Raw genomic sequence first — 22,554 nt, 5'->3', positions numbered from 1 at the left:
ACAGAAAAAGACTCACAGACATATAAAACAGACTGTGGTTGCCAAGGGGACAGTGGGATATTGGAGGGACGGAGTGGCAGTTTGGGATTAGCAGAAGCAAACTATTATATACAGCATGGATAAACACCACAGTACCCCTATAAAGCACTATATATTCAATGTCCTGTGATAAAACGTGATGGAAAAGAATACAAAAAAAGAATATATTTGTAACTGAATTGTGTTGCTGTACAGCAGAAATTAATAAGACACTATAAACCAACTGTACTTCAATTAAAATAATTTTTTAATAATACTGGTGTTGAAATGTTTAAAACATGTATTGGGTAATCAAGATGATTAGACAGTGACTGGAGAATCAAATATTATAGATGGTATCCACTAGTTGCAACTACAATATATATAGATACACACACCACAGTGAAAAGTATAAACTGAAAAACATTTTCTCTTGATAGGAAGAAAGAAAAACCTGTATGCTGCCTGAGTAACATCCACTCCACCTGTTAACAACCCTTAGAAAATAGCAAAGGACTAACTTGCCCATAAACAAGTCAAGGGGAGCTCATGAATGTGGGGATTAAATAGTAGCGATTAGTGGAATATGAATTAAGTGAGAAAAATAAAGTAAAAGTATTGGGCTGGGATGTACTTCTGCCAAACTTAGATTTTAACACTGAAATAAGGCAAGTTTTCAGTAGCAAATGTAAGGAGCTTAGAAACAGCCACTAGGTCCTAACAAGGAAAGAGTTAACGGACTGAAAAATCAGTAATTATTTTGAATCCATAAGAAACAGTGCAAACTGCTGAAACAGACAGGTAAATATAGGGGATCACGGTTTAATAGAGCAATAACTGACACACCTTGGGAACCAGTGCCAGGGTAGAAAAACCTGAACTGTAACTGACAAACTGCTGAACACTCAGTGTAAGACAACCCAAGTTTAAAACTCCAGGGATGCCCAGTTATAAGGGTCTCCCACATTTCTGTAAGTTTTCCTCTAGGAGCTAGACCAGATCTCACAGTAATATCAGCTCATAATAAAAATCCTGGGGTGCAGGTGGCTCGGAGGGGTGGTCTCTGTTACTTTTAACAACAAAGCCTAATCTCTAGACAGAAATGAGTTAACCAGAGTCTAACTTGGTGGGGTTTTATCAGAGCCTAACTGACCTGGGGAAAGGGAAATTACCCAACTCCAGCCTACCACAGCCAATCCTGTCCAACTTAAGGGGGCAAGAAGGGATATGAAAAGCACCTGTGAAGTTCACAGCCCAGAAGCAGAGCCTTATTTAAAAACTGAGAACTAATCATATAACTAAAAGAACACTTCCCTCTCCCTCACATCCATGCCTTACCACAACATTATTAAAAGCCTATTATATAAAGCACTTCCTTTTACCTAACACATCCTGTCCACATAGCCATAAACAATTAACAACACATACTAAAAGGTAAAAAAAAAAAAAAAAAAAAAAAAACCCACAACTTGAAGACACAGCAACCATCAAAATCATCATACCGGAATGTTGAAATTACCAGATTGGGAATTTATAACTATGCTTAACATGCTAAGAATTCTAGTAAATAAAGTAGACCGCATGTGGGCTTCCCAGGTGGCTCAGTGGTAAAGAATCTGCCTGCAGTGCAGGAGACTCGGGTTCAACCCCTGGGTTGAGAAGACCTCCTGGAGGAGGAAATGGCAACCCACTCCAGTATTCTTGCCTGGAGAATTCCATGGACAGCGGAGCCTGGCAGGCTATGGTAAGAACAGATGTGCAATGTAAGCAGACAAATGAAAATCCTAATAAAGAAGCAAAAAAAGACACTAAAGATCAAAACCAGAAATGGGCAAGAAATGGCAAGGACCTAACAGAAGTTAAGAAGACGTGACAAGAATATACATACGAACTATACAAAAAAGGTCTTAATGACCCAGATAACCACAATGGTGTGGTCCCGCACCGAGAGCCAGACATCCTACACTGTAAAATCAAGTGGGCTTTAGGAAGTATTACTAGGAACAAAGCTAGTGGAGGTAATGGAATTCCAGCTGAGTTATTTAAAATCCTAAAAGATGCTGCTGTTCAAGTACTGCTCTTAATAGGTCAGCAAATTTGGAAAATTCAGCAATGGCCACTGGGCTGGAAAAGGTCAGTTTTCATTACAATCCCAAAGAAACGCAATGTTAAAGAATATTCAAACTATCACACAACTGCGCTCATTTCACATACTAGCAAAAAGTATGAAAAGTGTTAATCACTTAGTCGTGTCTGATTCTTTGCAACCCCGTGGACTGTGGCCCACCAGGCTCCTCTGTCCATGGAATTCTCCAGACAAGAACACTGGAGTGGGTAGCCATTCCACTCTCCAGGGGATCTTCCCAACCCAGGGATTTAACCCAGGTCATCTGCACTGCAGGCAGATTCTTTACCATCTGACCCACCAGGAAGGACCACATGCTAGCAAGGTAAGGCTCAAAATTCTTCAAGCTAGGCTTCAACAGTACATGAACCAAAAACTTCCAGATGGAAGCTGGATTTAGAAAAGGCAGAGGAACCAGAGATCAAATTGCCAGCATCCTTTAAATCTTAGAAAAATCAAGAGAATTCCGGAAAAACACCTACTTCTGCTTCACTGACTACACTAAAGCCTTTGATTGTGTGGATCACAACAAACGGTGGAAAATTAAAGAGATGCGAATACCAGACCACCTTACCTGCCTCCTGAGAAACCTGTATGCAGGTCAAGAAACAACGATTAGAACCAGACATGACACAATCAGTTCAGTTCAGTCACTCAATCGTGTCCAACTCTTTGTGACCCCATAAACCACAGCACGCCAGGCCTCCCTGTCCATCTCCAACTCCTGGAGTCCACCCAAACCCATGTCCATTGTGTCGGTGATGCCATCCAACCATCTCATCCTCTGTCATCTGCTTCTCCTCCTGCCCTCAATCTTTCCCAGCATCAGGATCTCTTCAAATGAGTCAGCTCTTCGCATCAGGTGGCCAAAGTACTGGAGTTTCAGCTTCAACATCAGGCCCTCCAATGAACACCTAGGACTGATCTCCTTTAGAATGGAATGGTTCAAAATTGGGAAAGGGGCACGTCAAGGCTATATACTATCATCCTGTTTATTTAATTTTTATGCAGAGTATATCATGTGAAATGCTGGGCTGGATGAATCACAAATTGAAATCAAGACTGCCGGGAGAAATATCAACAACCTCAGTTAAGAAGATGATACCATTCTAATGGCAGAAAGCAGAGGAACTAAAGAAACTCTTGATGAGGGTGAAAGAGGAGAGTGAAAAGCTGGCTTAAAACTCAATATTTGAAAAACTAAGATCATGGCATCCAGTCCCATCACTTTGTGGTAAATAGATGGGGAAAAGTGGAAACAGTGACAGATTTTCTTGGGCTCCAAAATCACTGTGGACGGTGACTGCAGCTATGAAATTAAACTTGTTCGTTGGAAGAAAAGCTATGACAAACCTAGACAGCATATTAAAAAGCAGAGACATCACTTTGCCAACAAAGGTCCATAAAGTCAAAGTTTCAGTTTTTCCCATAGTCATATACAGATGTGAGAGTTGGACCATAAAGGAGGCTAAGTGCCAAAGAAGTGATGCTTTCTATTTTTGGTGCTGGAGAAGACTCTTGAGAGTTCCTTGGACAGCAAGGAGATCAAACCAGTCAATCCTAAAAAGGAAATCAACCCTGAATATTCATTGAAAGGACTGATGCTGAAGCTCCAAAACTTTGGCCACCTGAAGCTGAAGATGGAAAAGTCCCTGATGCTGGGCAAAAGAAGGGGGCAGCAGAGGATGAGATGGTTAGATAACAGCACCAACTCAATGGACATGAATCTGAGCAAACTCCAGCAAATAGTGAAGGACAGGGAAGCCTGGAGTGCTGCAGTTCATGGAGTTGAAAAGGGTCAGACATGACTTAGTGACTGAGCACCACCACCCATTCATGATAAAAACTCTCAGTGAACTAGCAAATAAAAGGGAACTTTCTCAACTTAAATTAGAAACTTTCCTACTAAGAAAGAAAAGATGTCTGCTCTCATCAATCCTTTTTGGCATCTTACTGGAAGTCCTAGTGAATGCAATAAAAGAAAATAAAAGTAATACAGATTTGAGAGAAAGAAATAAAACTATCTCTGTTCACAAATGACATGATCATCTAGGTAGAAAATGCCAAAGAATCCCCCAAAATCTTCTGGAACTAATAAACAAGCTGCAGAATACGAGGATAAAGTACAAAATTCAACAGTTTTCCTATGTATCAACAAAGAACAAGTGGAAAACACGATACCGTTTACATTATCACACCCCAAAAGTGAATACTTAGTTATAAACCTAATATATACAAGACCTATATGGGGAAAATGAAAATACACTGATGAAAACAAAGAACTAAATAAATGGAGAGGCAGTCAATGTTCATGAACAGGAAGACTCATACAGTTAAGATGTCAGTTCTTCCCCACTTAATCTATAGATTCAATGCAAGCATAATCAAAATCCCTGCAAGTTATCCTGTGAATATGGTTGAACTGATTCTCAAGACTATATAGAGACAGAATAGCCAACACATACTGAAAATGAACAAAGTTGGTGAGCTGACACTGCCCAAGTTCAAGACCTTCTTAAAAACCTACAGTAATCAAAACAGTGCAGTACTGTTACAAGAACAGACTAATAGGTCAAGGGAACAGACTAGAGAGCCCACAAATAAGATTCAAATAAAGCCAACTGATCTTTGACAAAGAAGCAAGGACAGTATCAGAGCAGAGAGTCTTCTCAAACAGTGCTGAAATAGCAGAACACCCGCATGCAAAAAAAAAAAAAATTACTCTAGACACAGACCTTCCAACATTCACATCAATTAATTCAAAATAGATCATAAACCAAAATGTAAAACTCAAAATTTTAAGAATCCTAAAAGATAACCTAAGAGAAAACCTACATGACCTTAAATATGGCAATGACTTCTCAAGATACAAAATCAAAGCATGATCCATGAAAGAAACCACTGATAGGCTGAACTTCATTAAAATAATAAACTTCTGCTTTGTGAAAGACAACATCAAGAGAATGAGCAGACAGACCACAAACTGGCAAAAAATATTTGCAAAAGACATGTTATCCAAAATATACAAAGAAGTCTGAAGACAACAGTAAAACAATCTGATTAGAAAATAGGCCAAAGACTTTAACAGATACCAAAGAAGATACACAGATGGCAAATAAGCACATGAAAAGATGCACCACAACACGTCATCAGGGAAAGGCAAATTTAAACAAGATACTACTACACACCTATTAGAAAGGCCAAAATCCAGAAAATTGACAATGCTGACAAGGATGTAGAGCAGCAAGAACTCTCTTTCACTGCAAACTGGCACAGCCACTTTAGAAGAGTTTGGCAATTTCTTATAAACCTAAACATACTGTCAACCAGGACTTCCCTGGTGGTCCAGTGGCTAAGACTCCACGTTTCCAACACAGGGGGACCAGGTTTGATCCCTGGTCAAGGAACCAGATCCCACATGCTGTAACTGAAGAGTTCAAATGCCATAACTAAAGATCTGGCATGCCACAACGAAGATGGAAGATCCCGTGTGCCATAACTAAGAACTGGGGCAGCCAAATAAACAAACAAAGAAATAAATAAATAAACATGCTATTACCATCCAGTCTTGGAACCATGATCCTTGGTATCTATCCAAATGAACATTAGACTTAGAAACAGATGTTCATGGCAGTTTTATTCATAACTGCCAAAACTGAGATGCAACTAAGATGTCCTTCAAGAGAATGGATGAATAAATGAACTGATACAACCAAACAAAAAAATGTGCTATCAAGTCATGAATAGACATGAAGAAACTTTATATACATATTACTAAGTGAAAGAAGCCAAGTTGAAATGGCTACAACACTGTATGATTCCACATATACAACTTTCTAGACAAGGCAAAGCTATGCGACAACAAAAAGATCAGAGGTTTCCAGAGGCGAGGGGAACAGGAGATTAACAGGTAGAACATGGAGGATTTTTAAGGCAATGAAAATACTCTGTATGATACTATTATGGTGGATAGATGTCTTTACATTATTTGTCCAAACCCACAGAAAGTATATCACCAAGAGTGAACCTTTATGCAATCTATGGACTTTGGATGATTATGACGTGCCAATATAAGTTCATCAATTATAAACAAATGCACCATTCTGGTGGTGGATGTTGATAATGGGAATGGCTATGTATGTGTGGGGACAGAAGTTGTAATAGGAAATATCTAAACTTTGCTCTCGATTTTGCTGCAAACCTAAAACTGCTCTTAAAAAAAAATAGCCTTCAATAAAAATAAATAACACAAGTTCAAATTTTAAAAGTGCAACAGTGTTATCATGTTATTTTAGCTTGTTTTTAGTCAGGAAATTTATGGATTAGGATGTCCATAGGGCAAAAAATTCTTATTTATTTAGCCATGCTGGGTCTTAGATGCGGCATGCATGATCTTTAGTGGGATCCTGCATGTGGGATCCAGTTCCCTGACAAGGGATTGAACCTGGACCTTCTGCACTGAAAGCATGGAGTCTTAGCCACTGAACCAGCAGTTAAGTCCCAGGAAATTCTTACATACTAGACATAAATTAGTTTACTTTCAATTTCTTCTGAGCCTCATTGGGTAAGTCTTGTTTCAGTTATGATTTGGGGGTCATTCTTTTCCCTTCTCCAATTAATCAAGAGTTATCTATATATACTGTATATGAACTATATTTTAATATTTTTTAAATGCTGTCTATATATTAACAAGGAATAGACATGCATGATTAACAAAAGTCTGAATCTAAAATCTAAGGTTCCCACTGGGATAAGTCATCTAGTTTGCCTACAATTCTAGATTGTGAACCCAACTGATATTCATTACAGAAAAATGAACTATCAATTTGCAGAATGGAAAAGCAACTATCACTTCACAAATGTGGGGTATTTTATAGTGGCTTGCATTATCAGTAATACCTAAAGTCACAAGTCCACATAACCAACATTTTAAATTCAAATCTTCCTTTTATCTCTAAGAACAGAAAATTGTTTTTACCTACCTTTCAGAAACCTCTTGCTTCAACTGAGGGACTTCACCAAGTGCTGAATCAATATCCATGAAACCAAGAAAATCTCGCTTTATATTAAGGGAAGGCTTCTCCAAACCCTTGCCTGATGTTTCCTGACCCCTTGATAAAGGATCCAAATCTGTTAGCTGCATCTCTGACCCCTCACCTTCTGTAAGACGGACCCGTTGACCAGGAGAACTGGGAACACTGTTCCCTTCTTGGTCAGAGCTGTTCTTTTGCTTTCCATCTCTCTGGGGCTTACTATTCAGGCCATCATCCCGGAAGCCTTTAGCAAATGGATTGTAATCTATTTTCAACTGGGTAATTTGAATGTTTTGATAAGCTGTTACTGCAAAGAATTCAGTCTGTGGGAAGGTAAAAGTGTGGACACCAGGGCCATTTAATTGTATCACTTCAGTAGCCTTTTCTGCAGGCACCAAGTGAAGCCGTGGCAAGTAGCGATGCATAGAGTGCAAGATAATATGGCCTTCTTGGTCCAGCGTATTGTTTGTAAGTTTGAGTTTGTAGAAAGACACTGGCTGATGCATCCAATAGTGGCCTGTGGAAGGAGACTCTGGATGGATAAAAACCCTCCCCACTACATGCGGCTCAGCCTTCCCGCTGGGCTCCCACCAGCGGCCGTTCCACTTGTAACGGTGATTATCCACGGGGGATATATCCATAACAAGGATGTATTTCATATTTGAATCTAAACCTGTTATCCAGTAACGACAGTAAGGAAACATGCGTCTTCCCTGCTTCGTCAGAATCATCTCTGTGCTTCGATGATAGAATTCGTTCCACATACTATTGTTATCCAAGGTGACAGTGATTCCTCCTACAGTACAATCAGCTGGAAGGCAAATCTTTCCTTTAGATTTTTCTGGTGATGACACACTGGTAGCCAAAGCACAGGCATCCCGATTAGTAACCAAAATTCCTTGATCAGTTTTGCCATTTCCTGGCTGTTTCAGGATGACAAAGAAGGTAGGTGCTGCTCCTGGCACTGTCCCGCCATCTTGATTAGCCAATATAATCTGCTGTTTCTCCTCCATGATTCCAGTGAGAAAATCAGTAGTAAGATAACTGTAGTTACCACATAATCACAATGGCCTTCCCAGCCTAAAAAAAACAACACAACATTTTAATCAAATGAACATTTATTTTATTAACAAAAATGTAAGAATGATTATGTTATCCCAAAACACATTCCTAAATTCTTCTAAGATTTGGCTTCTACTTTTCTCTCAGTTGCTGTAAGGATATTCATTCTGGAATATTTGATTATCTATTTTAAAGTTCATTTTAATCTAATTAAGTTACTCATATCCCAATCCTTCAATAATTCACTATACATGCAATAACCTCACATAAAAAGTATTCATTTTAGAAAAATTATATGAAAATATAAAAGTATACAGACTTAAGAAGACTAAATTGTAAAGTCATCTGCATTCCAAAAGAACCCCAATAATTTATGAATTAATTTGAGAGGATTCTGTTACAAGCACATTCTCCTGAGTAAAAATAAACAAATTTCCATGTTATCACTGTACAGAGAATCACCTCTTTTATTAGAGTACCGGCATGAGTTGATACGTAAGTAAAATGCTATTTAACTTATTAGTACATGAAAGCGAAAGTGTCAGTCGCTCAGTTGTGTCTGACTCATTGGGAACCCATGGACTGTAGCCCACCAGGCACCTCTGTCCATGGGATTCTCTAGGCAAGAATACTGGAGTGGGTTGCCATTACCTTTTCTAGGGGATCTTCCCAACCTAGGGATGGAACCTGGGTCTCCTGCATTGCAGGTTGTTTCTTTATGAACTGAGCCATCAAGGAAGCCCTGTTAGTACATACATTTAAAGAAAACATGACAAAACACCAGAACTTACTGGAAAAAGAAATAGGTGGCTCCACAACTCAGACCTTACACTGAAAAAAATTCCAACAGACCAAACACTTAAATCCCACCCCCTACTCCCAAATCAGTGTAATTTTTTTTTAATTCTTAAAGAAATCTTGAAAAAAGATTTTTGATAATAAGTAGTACACAAAACCTAGAAGTTAATAAGACAACAAAATTTTTGATAAATTCAGAATCATGTAAATTTGTTCTTAACATGACAAAAACTATCCATGCAAGATTTAAAAAATGACTAACTGGAAAACAGTACCTGAAACATATCATAAAGAACTCATTTCCCTAATATAAAAAGGAATTTTATACAAATTGGAAAAACAAAAAATCTAATAGCAAAATGGACAAAGGACAGGAATTGCAAATGGTTAAGAAAATGTACACAGTCACAGAACAGAAGGAATTAAAGTCATCCTAAGATACTGCTTTTTACCCTAGCAGAATGACAAAAATCAAAGTCTGTCAAAGGTGCTGGAAAAGGTGTGTGTCAACCAGCATTCTCATCTAATCAGCCACTCAGAGTGTAAGATGACAGAATCTCAGAGTATAGTATGAAAATATAAAAAGTAAGATGAATGGATAAGGAAGCTGTGGTACATATACACCACAGAATATTACTCAGCCATTAAAAAGAATTCATTTAACAGATCACCAGCCCAGGTTGGATGCATGAGACAAGTGCTCGGGCCTGGTGCACTGGGAAGACCCAGAGGGACCGGGTGGAAAGGGAGGTGGGAGGGGGGACCAGGATGGGGAATACATGTAAATCCATGGCTAATTCATTTCAATGTATGACAAAAACCACTGCAATGTTGTAAAGTAATTAGCCTCCAACTAATAAAAATAAATGGAAAAAATAAATAAAAAGAATTCATTTTAATCAGTTCTAATGAGATGGATGAAACTGGAGCCTATTATACAGAGTGATGGAAGCCAGAAAGATAAAGACCATTACAGTATACTAACACATATATATGGAATTTAGAAAGATGGTAATGATAACCCTATATGCAAGACAGAAAAAGAGACACAGATGTACAGAACAGACAACTGGACTCTGAGAGAGAAGGCGAGGGTGGGATGTTTTGAGAGAACAGCATCGAAACATGTACATTATCAAGGGTGAAACAGATCACTAGCCCAGGCTGGATGCATGAGACAAGTGTTCGGGGCTGGTGCACTGGGAAGACCCAGAGGGACTGGGTGGAGAGGGAGGTGGGAGGGGGAATCAGGATGGGGAATACATGTAAATCCATGGCTGATTCATGTCAATGTATGGTAAAAACCACTACAATATTGTAAAGTACTTAGCCTCCAACTAATAAAAATAAATAGAAAAAAAAAGAAAATATCAAAAGTAGAAACACATACATCCCAGGAAACAATGGTTCTTCTAGGACTTTATCTTACATACCTATGTGCAAACACACATACACACCTGTAATAAATGGTGGACATCCACACCTGTAATAAATGGTGGTACTATGAAAGAGTGGGATATTCTGCAACTAGAAAAAGAATTATAAATCTTATAGACAAATTAACATTATCTAAAAGAGATACAAAGGGCATAAAGTTCAAAAGAGTTATAGATTATGCTATATACTTCTATAAGTTTAAACAAAGAAAAAGCCAAAAAAAGAAAAGAATATGTATGTACTTGCCTGACACAGACTACCTGCAAAGACAGAGGAGGAACTGGTAGTATTGAGTTTATTAAGCGAAAACAGGGTGGCTGGAAAAATACTCTTGACACTTTCTAAATTTTTTATCTCATGACCGTACAGCCTATCCCCCCCAAAAAAAGAAACCTTAAATTAGTTAATTCATAAAAGTTACACAAAAAAAACATATACTGTATGATTCCATTTATAAGAAATGTTCAGAATAGGTAAATCTATAAAGTAGATCAGTGGTTGAAGTGAAAAGGGAGAGGGTTAATTAGGACAATTGTTAACAGTTTGGGGTTTTCTGTAAGAGTGATGGAAATGTTCAGGAACTAAAAACTAGTTAATGTATCCTTTAAAATGTTGAATTTTGGGACTCCCTGCTAGTCCAGTGGTTAAGACACCACACTTCCAATGCAGGGGGCCTGGGCTCAATCCCTGGTCAGGGAACTAGATCCCACACGCTGCAACCAAGAGCCCACATGCCAGCAACTGAAGACCCCGCATGCTGCAACTAAGACCTGGTATAGTCAAATAAACATATAAATGTTTTAAATAGTTAATTTTTATGTGAATTATATCTCAATAAACCATTATAAAGAAATCTCAGGTTGTTAGATTCAACTGAAGTGATATGCAAAAATAAATTACCTAAATATTCTACAAAATATAAAGATCACCTTCAATTAGCTTTTATAAAGAAAAGGAAAATAAAAAAAAAAATTTAAAAAAGGAAAATACTGTATCACTAGGCTTCCCAGGTGGCGCTAGGGGTAAAGAATCCACCTACCAATGTAGGAGACATAAGAGACACAGGTTTGATCCCTGGGCTGGGAAGATCTCCTAGAGAAGGGCATGGCAACTCACTCCAGTGTTCTTACCTGCTGGAGAATCCCGTCGACAAAGGAGCCTGGCAGGCTACAGTCCATAGGGTCACAAAGAGTCAAACACAACTGAAGCAACTTAGCACACACACACACTCTTGTTTAACTGGGTCAGTAATTTCTGACTAATCAAACTGAGCCACTTACTGGTGTTCCTCTTTTTAACTAAAAGTCTAATTTTACTTTTCATCAGAGCTACTGACAAGCAATAAAAGCATCTGATCTGAATTTTACATCTTTCAGGATTGGCCACATGATCCCCCCAAAAAAGTAGGGGGGCTCCAAAACTTAAAATATTATCTTCAGGATAATACTTTAAATATCAACACTTCAAAAAAGGTTGGTTATTGTTTCTGACCATGGCTAGATATGAAATAGAAACCCTACTTTCTAACACTAAAGCACTAATACTTAGGAGAGGCAAAAAAAAAAAAAAAGAAAAAAAAAAAACCTCTCCTCTGATTTGGAGTTTAAGAGATAGATAAAATTTAGAATGATTCTTTTCAAAGCTTCCTCAGGCTTAAGGCAATTAAGTTTATTGATTTCCTAAAACTAGTTAAAATAACATCTATCAGAGACTGATAAGACAAAATTTAAACAGACTTATAAGTCACAAATACAATGACTTTTATAAAAACAGTAAAGTTCAGAAAGTTCATAAAAACCAATACCTCCAAAACGGTGTATAACTGGTCAAAAAGGCCATCATCAAAATATCTACAAACAATAAATACTGGAAAGGATGTGGAGAAAAGGGAACCCTCTTGCACTGTTGGTGGGAATGTAAACTAATACAGCCACTATGGAGAACAGTATGGAGATTCATTAAAAACCTAGGAATAAAACTACCACTGTTGTTTTTCAGTCACCTAGTCATATCTGATTCGTTGCAACCCCACGGACTGCAGCACTTCCAGGCCTCTCTGTCCCTCAACATCTCCAGAAGTTTGCCCAAGTTCAAGTCCATTCCATCGGTGATTCCATCCAGCCACCTCATCCTCTAACGCCATCTTCTTCTGCCCTCAATCTCTCCCAGTATCAGGGACTTTTCCAGTGAGTCGGCTACTCACATCAGGTGACCAAAATACTAGAGCTTCAGCTTCAGTATCAGTCCTTCCAATGAGTATTCAGGGTTGATTTCCCTAAGATTGACTGGTTTGCTCTCCCTGCTGTCCAACCATTATGACCTAGCAATCCCACTACTGGGCATATACCCTTAGAAAACTAATTCAAAAAGACACATGTACCCCAATGTTCACTGCAGCACTATTTACAATAGAGAGAACATGGAAGCAACCTAGATATCCATCAACAAAAAAACAGATAAAGAAGTTGTGGTACATACATGTGGAATATTACTCAGACATAAAAAGGAATCAACGTCAGTTGAACTGATGCAGATGAACCTAGAATCGGTCAAACAGATAAAGAAGTTGTGGTAGATACGTACAATGGAATATTACTCAGCCATAAAAAGTAACAAATGTCAACTGAACTGAGGGGGATGAACCCAGAGCCTGTCAAATAGAGTAAAGTAAGTCAGGAGAAAAATATCATATATTAATGCATATATACAGAATCTAGAAAAATGGCACTAGTGAACCTATCTGCAGGACAGGAATACGTAGAGAGATGCAGATATGGAGAATGGACTTATGGCAGTGGGGGGGGGGGGGGGCGGGCGGGGAGACAAGAAGTGAAAGCAAAGCACTGACATATATACACTACCATGTGTAAAATAAGATAGCTGGGGGAAGCTGCTATAAAACACAGGGAAACCAGCCCAAAGTTCTGCATCAACCTACAGGAGTGAGATGGGGGGAGGTGCTCAAGAGGGAGAAGATATATATATACCTATGGCTGATTAGGATTATTATAGAAAAAAAAAAAGGATTATTGTATGACAAACCAACACAACATTGTAAGGCAATTATCCTCCAACTAAATAAAACAAAGCTAAAAACATAAAATTAAACTGTATATAAATCAAATAACACAAACTCCTAATCTTGTACTTAGTCCATAAAGTTCAGTTTTGTTACAAATCAAGTATTTTTGTAAGCAATTATGCAAAAACACACTTATGAAGTGCATTTAAGACAGGCAGCAAAGAACTACTTGAAAAAATTGTTTAGCTATCCCAAACCTACGAAGACATTAAAGAGTTCAGAATTTCCTAAACACTGTCTTCTATAATAATAAAATCTTGATTTTTCAGATGATTTTTACAGGTAAAAGTGGAAAAGGAAGTTTTAACCAATGCTTTAAAAATCACTTTTAAAAATTAATAATATGATATATCAAAGATTCTACTGATGGGAATCCAGTTTAGAGACTGTACTATAATAAATTTTAAACTTCCATTATATATACACATTTCAAAATTTTCCTTTCATCGAAACACAAAAATTAAGTTCAGAAGAGTCAGACTGCTTTATTTGCACTCTGTACACAAGTATCTAATAAATGTAAAAATGTATGTATTAAGTTCAAAAAAAGTTTGAACTTTCAGACTTTTGACTTGTATAGTCTTTTTTTTAATCCTCCTGTCAAGTTTATTCTATAAATTGATCAAAATGTGTAAAACCGAAAATGTAATTTACAAACAAAATAGTATCTATCTTAAGCCATGTGTTGCTAAAGGTTTACAGACAAGAAATAAAATTTTATTCCACAACAATTTTTAAGCATGAATTTCACTTCACTATGTCTACACTTTTGGGATACAATATTGGATTTTCTAAGGAAAGGATAGTCAATTCAGCAATTCAGCTGTGTCAGACACACAAATACCACTCTAAAGTCTAAGATAACTTTAACCAATTGCAAAAATCAAATTACTTAGGCTACTCATGAAGCAATAAATCTCCTTCCAGAAAGATTCTAAAAATTCTCTGAAAGCATTAAGGAAGACCACAGTTTTGGTATACAGATATAACTTAGGATTCAAAAAAATTTCAGTTCAGCTTTTCAAGATCAAGCAGTTATCCACATAGAATTACTATAATAATGACCTACAGAGATAAATTCAGTTGTGGCTGGGAAATATTCTAAGTAACATTCTGAAGATGTCAACATCAGAAGGTGCAGGCACTCACATCAACACACAAATGCAATTTCAGAGAATGTTTTCCGGTAATGTGCCAAGTATCATAAGAAAACTGTTACAATTCCAGAGTACCTATTCTGAGTATCCTTTCACCAATGACCTCTTTGGGAAATGTTTAGTAACTACTAAAGCCAAGATCTTCATACAACTTACAAAATACACTAGTTAGTTTACTAGCGAGTTACCTAATTCAGATACTAGTATCGGTCTCCCCCTCCCCCACCACCACCCCCCCACCCAACTCCTGCAACAAAGTAAACCAAAATTCCAAACCAATACTACTACTTTAAAAACACAAAACATTACAAAACATTCAAATGATAATCAACCTAAACTGAGTGTTTTCAAAGTTGCTAAAAATAACCATAACTTTTCATACAGTGAATGCATTACTCTAAGGTAGGCATGGAGATGCTAGTTTGTTCCTTGACGTAATTATTCCCTACAGGAGTGCGGTTAAATTACATTTCTGAAGCTCAAATTTGTAAGAGAATAGATTCACTTGAATTTCAGTATTCATCAATATACAATGGACCCAGAAATTTGAAAAATCTTTTAAAAAGCATAATTTACATACAAAAGTAATCAGAAAAAACGACAGCACGGGATGTAAAGACAATAAAATAGCCAACTATCCTTTCTTAATCGTCATTAGGTTAACTTTAATAATCAAATAAATGGTGTGCGTGCATGCTAACTCGCTTCACTCGTACCTGACTCTGCGACCCTATGAACTGTAGCCCGCCAGGATCCTGTCCTTGGGATATTCCAGGCAAGAACACTGGAGTGGGTTGCCATGGTACTCACTATCTATTAGTACGCACTGACTTTGTACCAGAAACTATACCCTTGGCATTTTATCATGACTACAACCCTTAATTTGAAACGTAAATTCCAAAATATATCTGAAATGCTTTTAGGTTTTAAGGCACGAAGTTGCATTTACCTAAGATAGTAGCCCATCCCCACACCCTTCTTTCACCAAATACCATTCGTTAATGCAGGTTTCATGAGCATTTTCTATTCCTAGGAATGATCCCTTTACCACAGCTCAGGGTTAGCAAGCTAGCAGGTCCCTAATACTTGCCTAAGTAGATTTTAAAGAACTAACTTTTATGGCAGAAATGGACAGCAATCAAATAGCAACCTTGCCTTGGATAAAGTATGTCAAGGTACCCAGGGCACTAAGTTTTCTCAAATCCTAAGCATGTGTTTTCTGGAAGGTGCATCCAACCCACTCAACTCACACAACAGCTGGAATCAGCTCTCTGGCATCAAGAAGGACTAGCGACAACTACAGACACTTCGAGGTGAAAAGGCCGCCTGCCGGTCTCAGAGAATCGCAGTCGCCGTCGACTACCAGGGCCCACATCACCGCTTTTCAATTAGAGAGGCTAGCTAGCCAAGAACCACGTGAAAAAAATGCCTCAAGGAAAGCACTTCTGGGGAAGGGGAGTCCGATAGATAACGTGCCGCCAGCCGGAACCCGCGGATCACTCAGCGGGATCCAGTTGCATGCGGTTACCGTGGAGACTACAGAACCTGCCGTCCGGCCCTCCCAGGCCGGCCCTCTTCCCAGCAGCCGTCACGGCACCTCCAGGCACTTTCCCTGCAACCTTAGCCAAGGCGTCGCGCCCAAAAAGAGGCAGAGCAGGCAGGATTTGCCAGGGACTCTGCCGTAGAAGCCTGGTGTGCTTTAAAACACACAAGGCAGGGCGCGGGTGGGCTCGAGACGTCTCTCGATCCACGTGTCTGCCCCTGCGACGCGAACCCTGGGAGCGTGGTCTTCCCTCAGAAGGAAGAGAGCTTTGGATATTCACATTGTTCTGCCATCAATAACTCTTCTTTTCAGAACTCCTTCAACCTCCCTGCTTCCATCCTCTCCAGAGGACGCATGGCATCTCTAGAGTTCCGAAGGCAGAGTAAAAATCTTCACAAGACACTACCACTTCCCACTCTCAACCCAATTTGAAATAATCCCTAAATTTTCTATACTCCTCGCACGCAGATTCCTCAACTTTGGTTGCTAGTACTTGGAGCGGTGTATTTCTATCCCAGACCCACCTACTGCTGAGAGCACAGACCTTGACCATTTAACAGAGGAGGGAAGTCACACAGAGAACTGGCCAAAGGATGCCCCACAGAGGGGAAAAGAAAATAACACCTGCTCTTCCCACCTGTTTTCCGTCCTCATTTCTACACTTTCGAACCACCGGTCCTTTGTTTACCAAGTTCCCAGTCCTATACAGCTCACTTCCTCGACCTCCTTCCTTATTAAACTCGCGGTCTTGCTTCAAACAACTTGTCAGGAAATTACACGCTAGACGAAAGGTTCATACAGGTGTCAAAATGCTGCACACAGCTCCTCAGAAATGCGAGGTCAGCACCGTTTCGTTCGGAGTTTTGGAACGCCGAGACCTGGGCTCTAAAAGGCAAAGCGCACAAGCACGGCTCTCGACCCAAAGCCCCACGACTGGCTGGAAGGCGTCACGCGGATCGTACCATGCGGTGCAGCACCCCACACAGGCGAGGGCAGGGCTGCGCCATGGGCGCTTCTCACCCCGCCCGCCTCGTGGCCGCTCTAGCTGGCGTCGATGTTCCGAGTTCACCGCGCGACGCGGAAGTGAGGCCGGGGACGCGCGCGAGGTGACATGCGCAGCCTCGCTCGGAAGACCATAGGCGCGCGCCAAAGGCGGCCCCGCGCAAGGCCCGGCCTAGCCGGGGCGTGCGAAGATCGCTCGGTGGAACGCTCCTCACACCGTAAAAAATACACAAGAGCTTCAAACTCTCGGAAAACTCCAATCCGGTCACTACTAAGGAGACGCCCTCCACCCGGGCCCGAGAGTTACCGTGCGGGGCGTGGCCGGCCTCACCCGGAGTCCTTCACATCCCGCTGGGGGCGGGTTATTCTGTTCGGTTCGCACACCGTGTGTCCGCTCCAGCTGAAGAGCCTGCGCGCGCATCGGACGTACACGTCATCGCGCACGCGCTCCTACCCGCTCGGAGCCCGTCGCGCAAGCGCAAAAGGAGGCGCGAGCAGCACCTCCCTCGCCCCTCCCCCAACGCCAGGAGGCCAAACGGCCCGGGAGCTGAGACAAGACCCTTGGGACCCGCCCCTGGAGCTGAAGCGGCTGCCTTTCCGGGTACCAGCAACCGAGAAAAGCCTACTGAAGCTTCCAGAATCAAGAATGGCGAGGCAGGAGGGAGGCATCCCAATTCCCTCAGCCTCGCACACGAAGCCTTCGTGAAAACTGTGAAACCTTTGCCCACGGGCTTTCTCGTCTGTGCCTGCCACCTTTTCCCTTGGGCTCCTCGCTGGCCCCGCCCCTGCTGCGCCCAGCCCCACCCACGTGAGATTCCGCAGCCCCCAGGCTTTACAAGTCCGTCAAAAGAATCGGAGATCTTCCTCCCCACTGTGCTGTGGTCTTGGGAAAGAGCCACGACGTCGGGAAACCTTGAAGAAAACATCCTGTGAGACGGGGGATCAATTTTGCAACATCCACGACCGAAGACCACTAATAAAGTAGGGAGGAGTCCGAAAACCTCAGTGCCGAGTGAGAAAGGAAGAATTGCTACTAGCTCACCTGATACATCTCGATAAAAACAGTAAAACGTGGAAATGAGAATTTTGCACGATAGCGAGTATTATCCAAGGTTAATGCCCTGATCCTGCGTTTTTAATTGTTTGTTCGAGATATTTAAGCTATGAGGTACAACAAAAAAGTATGTGTCCAGCAACTGCTGAATTAACTTGATGGTATGGTATTTCTCCCAACCAAATATCAAAAATATCTTCTTCCCTACCCCTTACCAGCCATTCTTTCTTCTCTGCTAACATCCAGTAAAAAGACAATCGTTTAAAGTGGGAGAAAAGAGGCAAAAGAGAAGTAGGAAGTAAGAGAGCATAAATTGTGGTCCATGTTTCCACTTTCCTGTCATTCTCTTAGAAGAACTGGCAAATACTGAGAACCTATTACCGGCTAGGTGACTTAATATAAAACACTGTGAAGGAGAAGGAGGCGATTACAAGAAAAGAGCCAAGAGGAAGAGGCTTATCCAACAAGACATTAATCTGTGCTGGACTCCAGGCATATTAGGAAGAGTCTTCTTTTCCTTCTGCTGTTCCTGAGAGGATACGCCACACCATGAGGAGAAACTGCTGAAATCAGTATGGAATGGAAAATATGCAGGCTAACGTTGACGGACTTCTGAAGTTGCTCTGAAACCCCCATTCGAGCACTGTCAACCACATTTGTTGCATTACTGGTGCAAGAAAATAATATGCAAGACCCTAGGCAAAATTGAAAAGTAAGTTTTCCACACCTTCCTCCTCTTCCCTGACCCCAAGAACCTCTTTCCTGGAAGCTGCCTTTTCAGAATCTCCCACCTCATCCAAGAATGCCTTCCTCTCAAAGGTCTAAGGTTTCCTCTTATAAATTTTCCATTTTCTAAAAAAAAAAAACTCCATTTTCTGAAGCAAAAATAAAATTTGTGTTGACTTATTATTTAAGCATCTAATCCTAAAGTCTAAATGAATGATGACTGATTAACAACCATGTCTAGCCAGAGGTGCATCCCCAAAAGAACAAGTTAGCATTGGAGAATCTGTGAGGACACCTTGGTGGTGAGGGAGAATGAAGTTTTTCTTTTGCTTCTCTCTCCCTACACCAAGCAAACATTATGAAATGCCAGGCACTTAAAAAAGTTCAAGATTCAGCACTGGATTTCCTGGTGGGAGAGGTAAACTACTTGTATTTTCCAGAGTGGAATCTGCCTAACCTATAAAGAGCTAGAGATGTACTATCAAGAATCTGAGAACTTATTAAACTTTTTATATGTAATCTAAAAATAACATTGCCACACCATTTTAGTGGCCTATTTTTTATTTAATATCATTTTCTCTCTTTAGTCACTATGTCATGTCCGACTCTTGTGACCCCATGGACTGTAGCCTGCCAGACTCCTCTGTCCATGGGATTCTCTAGGCAAGAATACTGGAGTGGGTTGCCATTTCCTTCTCCAGAGGATCTTCCCAACCCAGGGATCAAACCCAGGTCTCCTGCATTGCAGGCAGATTCTTTACCAAATGAGCTACAAGGGAAGCCCAACATCTATCATGCTAGTACCAAGTAACCACTTTTTTGTTTTGGCTTCTTCAAGTAACCTCTGTGTTTACATTCAGTGTTTAATGCAGTGTATCTCAGACTGGGATCCTTGGGTGTACTCTCTGCATATATAAGGATGACTTCCTTTAAAAGGCTTATATAATCCAACTTTTTTAAATTCCAAACTAACTGCAAGAATTGATGCTTTTGAGTTTCACAGGCAGACCTCAATGGTTCAGTTAAAGAGCACTCAGTGACTATGTCTCTGCCCAGTTCTGGAATATTCAAGGAGTTTCCACATGACATCGGTTTGCTGGTGGATTCTGTTTAAGTTGAATTCACTTAAATCATTAGGACTGAGTGGTTGAATGACTGGGGCCGAGCTTCAAGTGCCAGGAGATCCTGCTCCTTTCTATTGGAATTCTCTCACTATTAGGGGGGTGGGGATAGAGAATGCACACAATATAAACAATCTGGCTAAAAAGTACAGTTTTGAACCAAGATTCTTTATAAACACATAAACCCTATCAATTTACATGAACATTTTTCCTACTCAATAAATATTTGAGTGCCTTGTATATGCTGAGGAGAAAAGACAGGCACCTCATGTACTGTTACGATGTCTGCACTAGAACTCCAAAGAGCTGGCACAACTTAAACAGAATCCACCAACAGGACAAACTATACTCCTTATCCAGTCTATTCAGATCCCACCTTCCCAGTTCCAATTTCTACTGAAGACATACCTCCCTCAAATGACTAAAAGAGAAAATGATGACACCCTTCAGATGAGACCAACACCACCCCTCATAACTCCTGGGTTGCTATCCCGTTTACACTCTCTTGTTGTTGTTGTTCAGTTGCTAAGTCGCATCCAACTCTTTGCGACCCCATGGACTGCATCACGCCAGGCTTCCCTATCCTTCACCATCTCCCGGAGTTTGCTCAAACTCATGTCCATTGAATCAGTGACATCATCCAACCATCTCATCCTCTCTCGTCCCCTCTTCTGCCCTCAATCTTTCCCAGAAGCAAGGTCTTTTCCAAGGTCTATTCTTTGCCTCGGGAACCCCATGAACAGTACGGTATCTTAAGTCAATACAATAAAGATCATTCTTAGACTAAGAGCTACATACAGACTAAGTCACAAAAGCGGCCTGTTTTTGTTTTTTAACCAAAAAAAACCAACTACTTTTACTAGCCACGTTTCACTGAAAACTTGTGTGCTAGGCAGAAAAAAAAGGGATCATATCAGTTTATATACAACCCCATCTTTGCCTACTCTTTATTAATGCAACTAAAACCAATTCATATAGATAAAGTACAACTGGTTCAACATGTGAAACTTAAAAGTGGCAGGACTCCTGCCCTGAAGCAGCTCTAATAATCTATCCAATGAATAGCTTTAAAAGTTTCATTTAATCAGGGACTTTCCTGGTGGTCCAGTGGTTAAGACTTTGCCTTCCAATGCAGGGGGTGCAGGCTTGATCCCCGGTCAGGGAGCTAAGATCCCACATGCCTCACAGACAAAACCAAAAGCAGAAAGTAGAAGCAATATTGTAACAAATTCAATAAAGACTTTTAAAAAATGGTCCACATCAAAAAAAAAAATCTTAAAAAAAAAACTTTCTTAATCAGTATAGTAACGTGATTAAAAGCATATTTTAGAAAATATCTGTTAATATCTATTAATAAAAGTAAGAATGGAAAAGAGAAACAAATGTGGTGGAATGTTATCAATGTTCATGAAGAAACACCATTTCCTCTTGCTGCCCCATATCTTAAGCCTGCAGAATCATATTTCTTACCCTTTGCCTAAGATCTTCTCAGATGCCTCAAACCTAACTTACTTATCCTTCATGCCTAGATTTATTTTTTTTTCCATTTATTTTTATTAGTTGGAGGCTAATTACTTTACATCATTACAGTAGTTTTTGTCATACATTGAAATGAATTAGCCATGGATTTACATGTATTCCCCCTCCCACCTCCCTCTCCACCCAATCCCTCTGGGTCTTCCCAGTGCACCAGGCCCAAGCACTTGTCTCATGCACCCAACCTGGGCTGGTGATCTGTTTCACCCTAGATAATATACATGTTTCAATGCTGTTCTCTTGAAACATCCCACCCATGCCTAGATTTAAATGTCACTTCTTCAAGAAACTTTCCTTAACCCTCAGCATCAGATGTCTCCCTGTTTTGTGCTCTCACAGTACCATATATTTCTTACAACACCTGCCACAACTGTAATTATTTTTTAAATTATGCATTAATGAATGTTTTGCCCACTAGACTGTTTGCTTTATTCTAGTGCCTAGCACAGTCCCTGAAACAGAGCAAACCCATATTTGTTTACCAAATGAATATGAAACTATAGGTCCCAATTTTCCAGGCAAGTCTAAATATCAAATATTGAATTAATATGCAACAATTTGGGATTTGGAAAACAGGATCATACTACTTTAAACTATATTCACATTAATAGTAACAAACAAACATCCTACTTTGGCCAACATTTTCCAAAAGTGTACAGTTGTAGTTAGAAAAAACTAGTACCACTGACTCTTAAATTAATTTCTCCTGAGAGGAATGGATAAATATTATTGACAGGGCAGATGCTTCAAGAGGTAAGAACGGTTTTCAAGGAAAATCCAACGAGCTGTTGACTGCCTTTGCATGTGTGACTTTTAACTGACTATTACCTAGGAAATCAACAAAGGCAAGCAGATTCTTT

At 40.0% G+C, this 22,554-nt stretch overlaps 1 protein-coding gene across 19 annotated transcripts in view; it reads right to left on the bottom strand.

Moving 5' to 3' along the window:
• Nucleotides 1-22,554, bottom strand: part of MGA (MAX dimerization protein MGA) — a 147,674-nt gene that overhangs the window by 85,213 nt on the left and 39,907 nt on the right. For 7 of the 19 annotated variants that reach the window (XM_070469056.1, XM_070469058.1, XM_070469055.1 and 4 more), the window contains exons 1-2: nucleotides 17,565-17,673; nucleotides 7,126-8,256 (exon numbers count right to left, since the gene is read on the bottom strand). In XM_070469056.1, the coding sequence (XP_070325157.1) occupies nucleotides 7,126-8,189 (1,064 nt within the window). In that variant the 5' untranslated portion in view covers nucleotides 8,190-8,256; nucleotides 17,565-17,673. Of the gene's footprint in view, nucleotides 1-7,125; nucleotides 8,257-17,564; nucleotides 17,675-22,554 lie in introns of those variants that run through there. The other 12 variants (XM_070469040.1, XM_070469046.1, XM_070469043.1 and 9 more) reach the window with 4 other exon arrangements.

This window comes from Odocoileus virginianus, chromosome 6 (genome assembly GCF_023699985.2).
Source record: "Odocoileus virginianus isolate 20LAN1187 ecotype Illinois chromosome 6, Ovbor_1.2, whole genome shotgun sequence".
Taxonomy (NCBI): Eukaryota; Metazoa; Chordata; class Mammalia; order Artiodactyla; family Cervidae; genus Odocoileus; species Odocoileus virginianus.
Note: the sequence above shows the minus strand (reverse complement) of the source record. Positions and strands in the feature narration are given on the sequence as shown.